This window comes from Poromitra crassiceps (genome assembly GCF_964638095.1).
Source record: "Poromitra crassiceps genome assembly, chromosome: 5".
Lineage (NCBI taxonomy): Eukaryota > Metazoa > Chordata > Actinopteri > Beryciformes > Melamphaidae > Poromitra > Poromitra crassiceps.
Window position 1 is genome coordinate 41,156,510 of NC_139642.1, and position 13,241 is coordinate 41,169,750.

Below are 13,241 nucleotides of genomic sequence, written 5' to 3' on the forward strand. Positions count from 1 at the left end.
TCATGTGGTCACTTCCTGGTGTTTTGCCAGCGCCGCTGTGTTCTGTTGACTCAGAGAATGGAGGCTGCTGCTCCTGGCAGCACGGTGGGCTCGGGGCACAACAGAGAAAAACCCTGTTATCTCGGTTTGGGCGAACGAGCTTTCACTTTGGCGCCCGACTCGACCTCCAAACCGCGCCGCCATTTACCTGTGATCCACTACCTCAACAACACGATGAAGTTTCTGTTCACACTGTATCAGTGTTCAAGTGAAGTTGTAGCATATTAGGTTTTGGTATTATATTCAATACTAGAGACTACTTACACACACACTGTTTAGTAGAACAAGTCTGACTATAAAAAGCGTGAGCGCAAGAATGTGCTGTTACTCCGTATTTTGTTTCTTTTCCAAATGTGTATCAAGGCTGAATTCTTCAGCCTCCAGGGTTCTGGTTCTGGTTCTGGGACGGTGTTATTGTCATCTTTTTATACAACATAAGATAGGGCTGTCCTCCAGCGACGGTAATCAAAGTTCAGGTCTGAAATCGCGGGTTTTGTAACCTTGCTGAGGAATGTTGATTGTGATGGCTGGCTGGGAATCCTGCCTTTTCTGTTTCCTAAGAGATACTAACATGTTGGCTGTGATTACGTTTGAACTTTGCACACTGTGATTAGCTGGAATGTTAAGATTCCTGTGTACTGCGGCCAGAGATCAATCAAACAGTGTCACACACTGTCCACAGGTTCCAAAAGAAACAGACCCTGAATTAAGAAATAATCATAATAAATACATGAAAAATGAAATTAACTAGACTATACATAATTTCAAATGGCAGATTGAATTACAGTACATGTGTCTTATTAATTAGCACAAAGCTCAACTGTTGGCCCTGTATATTGTTTTGGCTGCCAGATTACCCAAACCTAGATGTGTGTGTGTGTGTGTGTGTGTGTGTGTGTGTGTGTGTGTGTGTGTGTGTGTGTGTGTGTGTGTGTGTGTGTGTGTGTGTGTGTGTGTGTGTGTGTGTGTGTGTGTGTGCACGCACGCGCGCGCGCGCGCTCTTGTGCGTGCACGCGCTCTTGTGCGTGCGTACATCCCCCGCTTGCGTGCGTTTTGAGACCACAGTATCACTGGCTGCAGTGGAGTGAGGAACAAAATCAAAACCATACTGTACCGCTGTTTGCCTTATTGCCACTGCTTAAAAACATGAACAGGCACACACACACACACACATACACACACACACACACACACACACACACAGGCAGCACACACACCCACACACACACATGCAGCACACACACCCACACACACACACACACACACACACACACACACACGCACACACACACACACACAGGCACACACTGTGGGAGACGAGGCTTTTCCATTGGCCCAAGCAGACAGCGTGGGCCACACTCCCCACACGGCACAGAGAGTTCTGCCCTGGCATTTCCCATCGGAGCATATTTTTATGACCCTGCACTTGCCCTCGCCCTCTTACCCCACGACGTTCAGACTGCTCGTCTGCTCTGAAAATGCCCCGCCGCCCGCCACGACATGCAGCGTGCTGCCTGCCACAGGGGGCAGCACACACACACACACACACACACACACACACACACACACACACACAGGCAGCACACACACACACACACACACACAGGCAGCACACACACACACACACACACACACACACACACACACACACACAGGCAGCACACACACACACACACAGGCAGCACACACACACACACAGGCAGCACACACACACACACACACACACACACACACACACACACCGTAGCCCTTTGGTTGCTTCATGGGGGTAGCAGCGTTATGGCGTTAACACACGGCTCTCCGACATGGAGACTTGAGCTGTGAGTTTCTCCTCCTGTCATCAGGATGATAGAGGGCTGTGACAGGACGTCCCGGCGTCTGCTCTCACATTGCACTCATTCCGTGTTTGCAGCACAGCTGAAATTACCAGCACTCATAGCGGTCATGGGAGAGGGAGGCTCATGACCAGACTTTACTCCTTGGCCTTGTGTCATAGCTAGCTACTGATGTATAGGGGGTGGGGAGGGGGAGGGGGAGGGGGAGGGGGAGGGGGAGGGGGGATGCATTGGCCAGGCTAAACAGGGAAGGTTTGTCACGCCCCTCAGATCATGCAAACTAGACAAAGACGATTGGCCGAGTGAGTCAGCTCATTTGATTTGGAGTTAATTTCATTCATTTGTAAAGGGCCAGTGTTCAGGCAGGCCCTCATGTGCCCTAGAGCCTGAGGTGCTCCCAGTGAGGAGAGCTGAGGAAGAGGAAAGGAAAGGAGAGAAGAGGAGGTAAGGAGACGTAGAAAACGTGAGATGAGGAGATCAGGTCGTACAGTAGAGGAGGATGGGTCGAGGAGGTGGCACGGTAGCGCTGTCGCCTCAAGAAGGTCCTGAGTTTGATTCCTGCCTGGGATGCTGTGGCGTGGTCCTCCCCATGTGTCTAGTGGCCAGATGGGCTATCTTTCTCTTGTTCTCCCTGTGCTCCCCTGGGCTTTCCTCCCTATAAGAACCCCCACTAAAAACATGCAAGAAGATCGCTGCCTGACCTGCGACGATGACTGAAGTTGTCCCCGGGCGCTGTAAGCTTATAGCTGCCCACTGCTCCTGGCTGCCCCCCGGAGGGAGGGCATGCCATGTAGGAGTCAAAATGAGCAGAGACTGTATTCCACCGGCCACCGTCAGCATGAGTGTGTGTGGCTGGCTGGCCGCATGTGTGTGTTGTATAACGGTGTCGTGTGACAAATAAAAATGGGTCTGTTCGTCAAGTTCTTGATTCTAGGTAGCGCGGCTTGAGATAGTAGAGCAGAGGATATTGTAGATTGTAGAGTAGAGTAGATGAGAACGGGAGAGGAGATTTTCAAGAGGAGATAATGAGAGCCAACAGCTGAGCGGAGGAGGTGGCAGCTGAGAGGAGAACAGGAGGTGGAGCAGAGGAGAGGGGAACGGGGGGAGCAGAGGAGGGCAGACTGAGGAGAAGGGGAGGTGGGGGTGGAGCAGAGGAGAAGGTGACAGGAGAAGTGGAGGTGGAGCAGAGGAGGAGGGGGCAGATTAGAGGAGAAGGGGAGGTGGAGGTGGAGCAGAGGAGGGCAGACTGTGAACCAGATGTGAGGGAGTGACTCACAGCAGAGCAGGAGTGGGGTTGGTTGATGACGTCAGCTCGCTGAGCACGCTAAGCTCTGTGTGTGCTTCCAAAACAACAAGCTGTACGCATGCACACCAGCGTCTGGCCAAGGCACATGACTTCATGTATGGCGGGTGAACAAAACAATACAGCGGCCAGACGCACTGAGCAACAGCGTAAATTACTCTCCCTGGATTAATGGGCACATTTAAACAGCGGTTTGGGCTGATTTAGAGTCATGTCTTTCTCATGATCATAACAGGTCTTTAAGCCTGAAAAACAAGTCTCAAATAGTGAGCAGCAAGCCTCTGGAAGGTACCGGCACAAATCATGTTGCACTTTTGCGGTTGGGTTACCATGCCAGACGTTTACCCATTTTTCTCCTCCTTTTGTTTGCCGTGTTTTAATAATGCTTCACTGCTTCCTGTACAAAAAAATTAGTTTTTCCATTCGGGGTGTCACTAAGCAACGATCCAAGCACGCTATTAATGTTCCTGTAAGGAGGAAAGATTAGTGTGTTTCCTCTCTTTGATTCTGTGCTAGTTTAGACAAGACACGTAGTCAGGTGGAATGCGAGTGTTATTATAATGGCGGTTTACAATGGGCCCTAGTGTTTTTTGTGAAGGAAACAAAGCCCACATGTACAGTACGCTCGTAGATAAGAGTCTGTCTGCGCTGCAATACTCACTCTGTTCAGGATGTATTACTCATGGAATAAACCTATTGACACCTATTGTGTGTGTGCGTGCGTGCGTGCGTGCGTGTGCATGTGTGTGTGTTTCTATGTGTGTATGCGTGTTTCTGTTTGTTCCACGAATAGCACACGGCATTAGATTGTTGAGTGACCTTAAACCCGCCTTTTCTCCGTCGTTAGTCAACAGTCAACCCAAACATGTTTTGAAAAGAGACCCACCTGTAAAGCTGGATTTACACTTGTGTGCTATGGCAGACCTACTGTCAAATGAGATGTTTTGGTAAAAGGGCAAAGACAAATCTCTCCCTCCCTTCTTCTCTCCACCCACCTTCTATCTCTCTCTTTCTGTCTCTCTCTCTCTCTCTCTCTCTCTCTCTCTCTCTCTCTCTCTCTCTATCTTTCTCTCTCTGTCTCTCTCTCTATCTCTCTCTCTGTCTCTCTCTCTATCTCTCTCTCTCTGTCCTCCAGAACTCCATCAGACACAACTTGTCGCTGCACAGCCGTTTTGTTCGCGTTCAGAACGAGGGGACGGGGAAGAGCTCCTGGTGGATGCTGAACCCGGAGGGCGGCAAGAGCGGCAAGTCTCCGCGCCGCAGGGCCACGTCCATGGACAACAACAGCAAGTTCACCAAGAGCAGAGGAAGAGCCGCTAAGAAGAAGGTACAGAAATGAAGCTGTTTTATGCACGAGTGGTTACGTTTCTGAACCTGGCCTTAGCATTGAACACAGCTTTTTCTTCTGTCTCCCTCACTCTCTCTACTTTTCTAAGTAAATTAAGTATTTGTAACTTACAAAAAATACTAAAACATGTTTTGATCTCTTTTTTCCCCCATACATTCTTACTGTTCTACTGTGTTCTACTGTCTAAATTCTATTGTATTCACTGTGCACAGCCTATGGTGAATTTCTCTGGCACATGTCTGGGTTGGTACACTGACTGTCCCTGTGGCGCTGCTCTCTGTGCCCTCAGCTGTCCCTGCAGGGCGGACCTGACGGAGGGGCCGACAGCCCCGGCTCCTACTCCAAGTGGCCCGGCAGCCCCAACTCCCACAGCAACGACGACTTCGATGCCTGGAGCAGCTTCCGGCCGCGCACCAGCTCCAACGCCAGCACTCTGAGCGGCCGCCTCTCGCCGTTCATGCCCGAAGACGACCTCGGGGACGGGGACATACACATGGTCTACCCGGGGGCCCCTGGGGCCAAGATGACGGCCACGCTGCCTAGCCTCACTGAGATGACCAGCTCTTTGGGACACAGTTCGGAGAACGTCATGGAGAACCTCCTGGACAACCTCAATTTGCTCTCGCCCAACAATACCCAGGTTGGAGGCGGGGCGACAACCCCTGGCTCCTCCCAGTCCTCCCCTTCCCCGATGATGCAGCCCAGCCCTGGGTATCCCTCCTACAGCTCCCCCAGCATGGGCTCCCAGCCTCAGCAGGACTACCGCAAGTGTGTCTACGGCCAGGCGGGGATGAACACCCTGTCGCCCATGCCGATGCAGGCGCTGCCGGAGACCAAGCCCAGCTTTGGGCCGCCGATGGGCCAGTACGGCTGCCCCGCTGGGCTGCTGAAGGAGCTGCTGACCTCAGACACAGACCAGCATGGAGAACTCCTGCCCTCGGTGGACACGGTGGTGTCTCAGTCCATGCTCCCTCCGTACAGCAGCGGGCAGCATGGAGCCAAACTCATGGGAGGAGGTAACGGTCACCCGCACGCTCTCTCTCACCCTCACCCCCACAGCGTGCGCTGCCAAGCCCCGCCCACGCCAGTCGCTATGAACGGCCGCTTGCTGATGTCCCTGAGCCACAGCGGAGGCAGCACCCGTTTGCCTATGGCCAAAAACCCCATGCAGATGCCTTACGGCCTCTCTAGCCACCTGGGCATGGGAGGCATGCCCGGTGGCTTCTGCCCTCTCAACACCAATGGTTACGGCCGACCGGGTCTGCCACAACCCCCGCACCCGGAGAGGCTGCCCAGTGACCTGGACGACATGTCCATCGAGAGGTTTGAGTGTGACATGGAGACGATCCTCCACGACACTCTGATGGACGGAGACTCACTGGACTTCAACTTTGAGCCTATGGTGACCCAGCAAGGTTTCCCCCACGGGGCCAAGCCCACCACACACAGCTGGGTGTCAGGGTAGAGACTGTAGTCGGCCTACCAGCTAACAAGCTCTTTTCAACTGACTTATTGTTGTTGCTGTTTGGTAAAAGACACAATCAGAATTCATTTGAGATGAAAAACCTATTGTATCCTCACAACACCTGCAGATTCTGTACCATCAACATTTCAGTTTCAAAAATACATTTCTCATCACTTCACCACACTGACGGGCCCTACACACCGCCCGCCATAAACTTGCATGTACTCGCACTCGCCCAGTCAGCCCTGCCCCGCTGCTACAGCGTGGTTGGCTGCCTTGCTGTATTTCTGTCTTCAATTGGTCGATTTCGAAATGCCCCTCCTTCCCTCGCTGCCATCTTGTCGCTCACCAGCTTGCAAAGCATGCTGGGATACCTGGCGTCAGGACATCGCAGGCGACAAGACGAGAGGAGGGGCCAAAACCGAAATAGACCAATTGAAGACGGAAATACAGCAATGCAGCCAACCAAGCTGCAGCAGCGGGGCAGGGTTTGACAGGGCGAGTGCGAGGACATGCGAGTTTATCGCCTATGCTCGCGTTTGGTGAGAAGGGGGTCTGAGACTAGTGAGGACACATGTCTCCATTGGGGCCCCTGAACCGCGGTTAAGATGATATCAGAATTATTTTTGAAATATCAAATATCATGTACAAACTAAGTGCCAAACGCGTTGCCTTAACTTCAGAGCCACACCTCTCTGGTTGACTCACTAAGGTGACAGATACTATATATTGGTTGTGTTTGCTATTTTTGCATGTGACACTGCCAACTACATCCCAGCAACAGCAGCAAAACCTGTCAAACTGCACAAACTATCATGCTGTTTACTCATGTGTTTCCACAATCCAAGTTTTTCTATGTATAGTGTAGTGATAACTGATTACCACTACAAACGAATGATGAAGGTAACCTAGCATGTATGCCTAGGTGGGTTTGTGGCAGAAGTGGGGTTGGGGGATTATTGACATGATTTTAAGTGACAAACCTCTCAAGGGATTCTTGGATGATGTTACATAATAACTCACTTTGTTCTTGCCTGAATCAATGTACATATGTCATCAAACCATTTGTAAAAGGTGCAGTCTCATAGTGTATTTTCTAAGACTGTACAGTACATAGTGTTTACAGAACGAAAACAAAAATCAAGGCAGCAGAAACGAGCTCACAGAGAAAACTGGATCAGACTTTTTAACGAGAGGACGAAGGTGGCGGAGCGGATCGCTCTGAGGATCTTTCTGAATCAGGCTGTAAGATGTTCATACACTTTCTTATTTCTTGTACATACATTCAGAATGTATATTAAAATGATATCGTAGATGTTTACTAGATTTAGTATATATTTGAGACCTAAATTATTTGTGGTTAATATAGATCTATGCTGGTGCATAACCTGCACACAGACATCAGAATTTGCTTTGTCACTCTGAACCTTAATACCACAGAGGCCTATTTATTGTGCCTAACAAAGTAGTTCACGACTGCAGGCTTGAAGGTTTTTATATTGTAAATTTCCATGGTTCAGAATATACTTAAATCCAACAGTCTTGAAGAAAAGTACAGTGAATTCTTCTTTATTTTTTCTTTCAGTGCCCAGTTTTCACTATTCAGAAGAGCAGAAATGATGCATGAGTGACCTTAGCTTGTAGTTGTTAGGTTTTCCTGAACGCTTTGCGGCGCTGCGAATGTCATGAGTCCAGGTTAGCGGAGGTCAGTGGATAAAAGACGTTCTTAGCTGTTGTTTTCACCTCATGGCTGAGTCCAAGACCAGCTAGAGCTTGTCATTAAAGACACTGTGAGTAACCAAACTGTTCCCCATTTAAATTCAGAATTGTGTTTGGTTTTGGGCTTTGTTTTTTGTCTGAAAATATGAGTGCGTCTCTGAGGTAGGATTCCTATTAGGTCGGAAGAGCCCTTTGATGCTGTCAATAACATTGGCTTTACCGCTTTTAAGAAGCCTCCACTTTCACTGTGCCCCTCCTACCTCTACCTATCTCTGTCTCTTTCTCCATGCTTTTTGTGGTAGCCAAGAGATGACGTTTGAAAATTTGATATTTCTGGTAACACGTGACTTGATAGCTCCAATCATCTTTTGTTAATATTAGATCCCTATCTTCATTATCTTTACAGTTGCCCCATGCCTGAAAAGCACCACTAAGTGTTAAGTAAATAGCTTGTACATTTTGCATTTTCCGCCTCGCTTCTCCCTCTAATTGCTGTAGTAACAATTTGCTTGTCAGAGTCTGTCAGTGACCAATTATGCAGAGTCACAAATACTGTACAGCGTTTTGGCGATCTTTGTGAAGATCATTGTGAAGATCGGCTCGGTAAACTTGACTGCTTGTCATGACGTTGACTGGTTGGCTGGGAGATAGACCGGCTGGCTTGTAGATACAGAGCCGGAACTGAAAACTGCCTATCAAACATTCATGTTTATTGTATGATTTTACCCAGAAACCACATAGATCAGTGGCTGTCACAGATCACGTGTCGTCACGAAGGCACGTGATTGGATGCCACCGGCATAGCTCTTAAGCCAGAGAGATGGGGCGGGGATTTAAGAAGAGGAAACTGAAATTCTTACATTTCGAAAGGCTCTGCATAGAAGCCGTTAAAGAAGCTGCTGTTTGGCTTGGTGCTAGGTGTTGCCTTTATCTACCCAAACATGCCATAGTGTACTATAGCCAAGTTTGCCTTTGAAGTCAAACTGATATATTTAGCATTTTTATCATGTAATATGTTCAGAATTATATATTTGTGCCGGTCACTCAAGTCAGGATAAACTGAAATTAATCCATGTAGTCGGTGTCACAGAGTTCACTATAAACACAGAAAAATACAGTAAAAGAGCTGTACTAAGTAAATTATATCTCTGCATTTTTAAATGATTGAATCTATGCATTGTATTCCTTAATTATTTTATGTTGCTATTGTTATATTTTCATTTGCTTTGAACTTTTGACAGAGATATTTTATTGTATCATAGCGCTGTGAGATATTATGGTGTCGTTGTTGTCAAAATTGTGTTCCAGATAGTTATATGGGAAAAAATGAAGTTTATTTAGAAAATAGATGATGCAGTGATTGATATGCTAAGCTTTTGTAAACTGACAATGTTGTATTTCTTGTATTTAGCTACAGTTTTTAGAAAAATAGTGTAAAAACACAAATTATTGAAAGAAATGTAAAGATATTACATTTGTAAAAAGAAAAATAGTCTGTCGGATAAGTCCTGCTCAGATGGCAGATTCTGGACCAATTTTTGTAATTTTATGAGTAGAAAGACATTGCACTTTTACTTACATTTTCTAACAAAGTGCTCTGCGTAACAAGAGGAAGAGTACCCATTACATATTTTAAAATAAACTCTGTTACATTTAACTTATGTACAGGAATAAATTGGAATTGTGTTGTGTGATTTGCAATCAATAAGAATATGTAACTTGTTCAATATTAATGTATTAAGATCTAAATAAATGTACTTCTGTGTTAAAGATGTGTCATTGTTTTATTTTCATTTTGTTTGTTTCATCATACATCATTAGACAAAATGTTATTTCCAAAACTATCATGGGTGCTTGTCATTGTATATGTATGTAGTGTTAAAGTTGTGTGAACTGTCACATTTTTTATTTTTTTGTGTGTGAATTTTAAAAAGTACAGTATGCTAGAGTGAGACACACTCAAGGCTGGCTCCATACGGTCCAATTATAAAGGATGAAAAAAGCTTAAAATGTAAAATGCTATTCCTCCAACAGTACAAAAGACAAATTAAAGCTGAACTAAGCTGATAGAGTCCTAAAAGTGGTGACTCGTTTAAAGTTTAAATGGAGTGTCTAGCTTAAAGTATGAAGCAGTAGTTACAGTTTAAAGAGGGCATGGTTTCACCATGAACTGCTGTTTAAAACAAACGGTTGCCCGTGGAAAGTCTGTTGCAGCCGTTTGTTTAGCAACACTGATCCCTCGTATATCTCAGTCAAACTCCATTCTCCTTGATATTGTGCATTAATACATACATGAATACTTGAACAGGAATATGTGTTGGCTTCAGCATGAACGATTAGGCGCTTGCCTGGCCTCGGGTCACATTCGCAATCTAAACTAGGCCATCTGACATCTCCAGGTCAAAGACACTAAGGCGGGGTTACAGTACATGCCACGCCTGGTAGGAAACCTGATGAGGGCTTTCAGTTCAGTGGAATAGGACTTGAGCGATATAACTTTGTTTATGCTTCTCATAGAGAAACCAGGCCAGGAAGTACAGCATCTTCCTTTGGCTCCTTACAATTCACCAGAGATTAACTCATAGCCTCAAAATGACCTTATTTGTGGGGTAATGGGAGGAGAGATGATATGAAATTCTTTCTTCCTCTGTCTGCACTTAATGCAGGAGGACATTTTTGTTTGGGGAAGGTACAGGCATGTTTTTTATAAAAGAGTGAAAACCCTCCGCTCAGTATAGCGTGCTGCAGACAGTATATGTGTGCAGTATTCCCACTTCTGGCATGCCATTTCTTCCCTATAATGACTCTTCCTGGCTCTCCCTGCCTGTACTGCAGCAGCTCCCCTCCACCCCTCCCCCTCGCCTTGAACCCATTCACCCCAGACAGCAAACTGCACACAGCCTCTCTGGCCCCAGTGTCTTTGACTTTGACTTGTAAGTGATAGATAAACCTGAGCTGGATGAGCCAATGGGGACTCGTCACATAAAAGACCCCGTCCCTTCAGAAACTTGACACCAGGTTGCGGTCTTGCTTCTGCTCTTCTGCCGTGCACTCATTTTTTACCATGCTGTTTTTTTGCTCCCCCAGCTGATCCTGCAGCTTTGGATTTCATAAATGTGGAAATTTCTCATGGAAAAGTGCATTGGCACAACCCCATTCCAGAAAGTTGTCAAAAAGCTAGATAATCAGCATGGATGGCAGTCAGTTGAGACTGTGGGCTTGTCTGTGTTGAGCTCTTGATGAAGACAGGTGGTAAGGCTCAACACAAGAGTTCAAGACCTGGCACACTGTACACTATTTCACACACACACACACACACACACACACACACACACACACACACACACACACACACACACACACACGGGTCCATGAAAAATGTCAGTATTTTCATTGCTTTATGCTGCATAGCATAGCAGTGTTTGCCAGGGTTTTGGTGTCAGAGCGGAGGGGGAGGGAGGGAGGAGGGCAGAGAGGACGCTTGTGAGCACACAGCTGAGGAATGTGGGTGTGGAGTGCTGCCAAAGGCATATGCAATCCTTATGTTCCCCTGGGTGCCGGCAGGCGAAATGTGGTTAGACGGCGGGGGCCATGTCAGGACACAGACGTACTGTGAGGACACAAACTTAGCGTGGAGTTCACTCACTCGCTCTGCTTCAGTTGTACAGCCATTAGTTTCCCCCCCACATTTTCCAAAATGACCCAGTAGGCTACTGCTTGTGCCACTGTTTGGAGTCCATGCCAGTTGACTTGACTTTTATACTGATCCAGGGAAAAGTTAAAGAAAAAAAATAGACAACTTTTTGGTGTAGCGACGTGAGAGATCAAAACCTTGCAGGAAAACATGCTGCCTTGATGTTGAGTAGAGTAAATATTGGTGAATGGCAGATTCTCTCAATACTAGAATACTGTGACCAAAACTCACATCTATGATGTCATCAAAAACCACTTCCTAGTCCTGCTCCATTAACAATGTACTGAGGGCTGACTTTGTCGATTCATAATGCTTATTTGAGCTTCTACACCCCAGCGACATCTATTTAATAGCAGTGCTAACAGTCCTGAATATAGGAACATCTATTTAATAGCATCTATTTAATAGCAGTGCTAACAGTCCTGAATATAGGAACAGCATTTATGAATGCCTCTTTATGGTGGAATTATTACTTTAAACATTCAACTTAAGGATTAGCTTGAGTCCTAAACTACTGCAGCATAAGCAGTTTATGTAAAGTTTATGGTTAGCGTTAAGTCAAAGTGCCGTTTATGGTATTTATTATTGGGATATATTTTCCTCTCCAGATCTTTTTCATTTTCCTTTTGAGGAAGTGCAGTGCAACTCTTTTTTTGGGTCATCTGAGGTGAATATAGTATCATTGGCTGATAGCTCAGTAGGTTCAATCAAGTCCTGGGCTGCACTGATTAAAAAAACAATGAATTAGCCTAATAACAGGGCTGGTTTAAAAATATGCACATCCTAATGAAATCAATCACATTCTGGGCACAGTCCTTTGGTCTCCTAGTATAGTTTAGTAACATTGTTAGTCATAGATGATTTAGACTGAAGTAGCCTATGTGTTTGGATTGTACAAAAACCCTGCAGACTAAATCTAAACTGAAACTAGAGCTCTAATCTATTTGGACTCCACATTTTGTAAGAACGTATCTAGTAAATAGTGCATAACTCTTTCAGCATATGCAGGCCTCTCTTTGGGCACTCGTGTGTGTGTGTGTGTGTGTGTGTGTGTGTGTGTGTGTGTGTGTGTGTGTGTGTGTGTGTGCTTGTGCTTGTGCTTGCGTGTGTGTGTGCGTGCGTGCGTGCGTGATGGTGTAGGGGGGGCAGGACAGGTAACACAAATAAGTCCCAGAGAGACTTTTCCACACACAGGGCCCAAAAGACATGCGTTGGGGCCTGTAACTAGTGAAGTGCCGATGTGCGCTGCAGAACCCATGGGTGGTCACCACAGCCTCAGCTGAGCGCCGGTGCTGGATATTGGCCAGGGACCCAATTTTGCTCATCAGTTAGTTTTAGAGGATTTTAGTTTGATAGCTAGCTTGTTTTACATTTACACAGTGATCTTTGAAAAGTCAAAAATATGAACTGCAATATAGCATAAGTTATGCTATACAGGCTCCAAGCAGGGGACTAGCTGACAGCCATCACATGATCAGCATTTTATTTGTTATTTTTATGCACTGAATTGTGACATTGTATATGATAACTTCCTTGTAATTGCCTCTGTTTGTGCAGCACTTTGTAATGGTTGTTTTGAAAGGTACTATATAAATAAAGTTATTATATTATTATTATTATTATTTGCTATATCCAATTCAACATAATTATTGGGCTCCATCATAATCATCCTGTACCCAAACTGCTCCACGTTGAGGCGCACACTATGGGCTCAACATACTTTGGTAGAGTGAGGCAGAGAGAGGGAGGAGAGAGAGAGACAGAGACAGAGCGAGAGAGAGAGGGAGCAAAAGAGAAACAGATGTAGCTCAACTGTTGTGTAAGTTGAGAAGATGCAG

At 46.3% G+C, this 13,241-nt stretch overlaps 1 protein-coding gene across 1 annotated transcript in view; it reads left to right on the forward strand.

Annotated features, from left to right (window-relative positions):
- foxo1a (forkhead box O1 a) overlaps positions 1-9,468 on the forward strand; it is a 40,097-nt gene extending 30,629 nt beyond the window's left edge. Inside the window, exons 2-3 of the mRNA XM_083637869.1 lie at positions 4,313-4,504; positions 4,815-9,468. Of these exons, the coding sequence (XP_083493995.1) occupies positions 4,313-4,504; positions 4,815-5,990 (1,368 nt within the window). The 3' untranslated portion in view covers positions 5,991-9,468. The remainder of the gene's footprint in view (positions 1-4,312; positions 4,505-4,814) is intronic.
- The last annotated feature ends 3,773 nt before the right edge of the window (positions 9,469-13,241 follow it).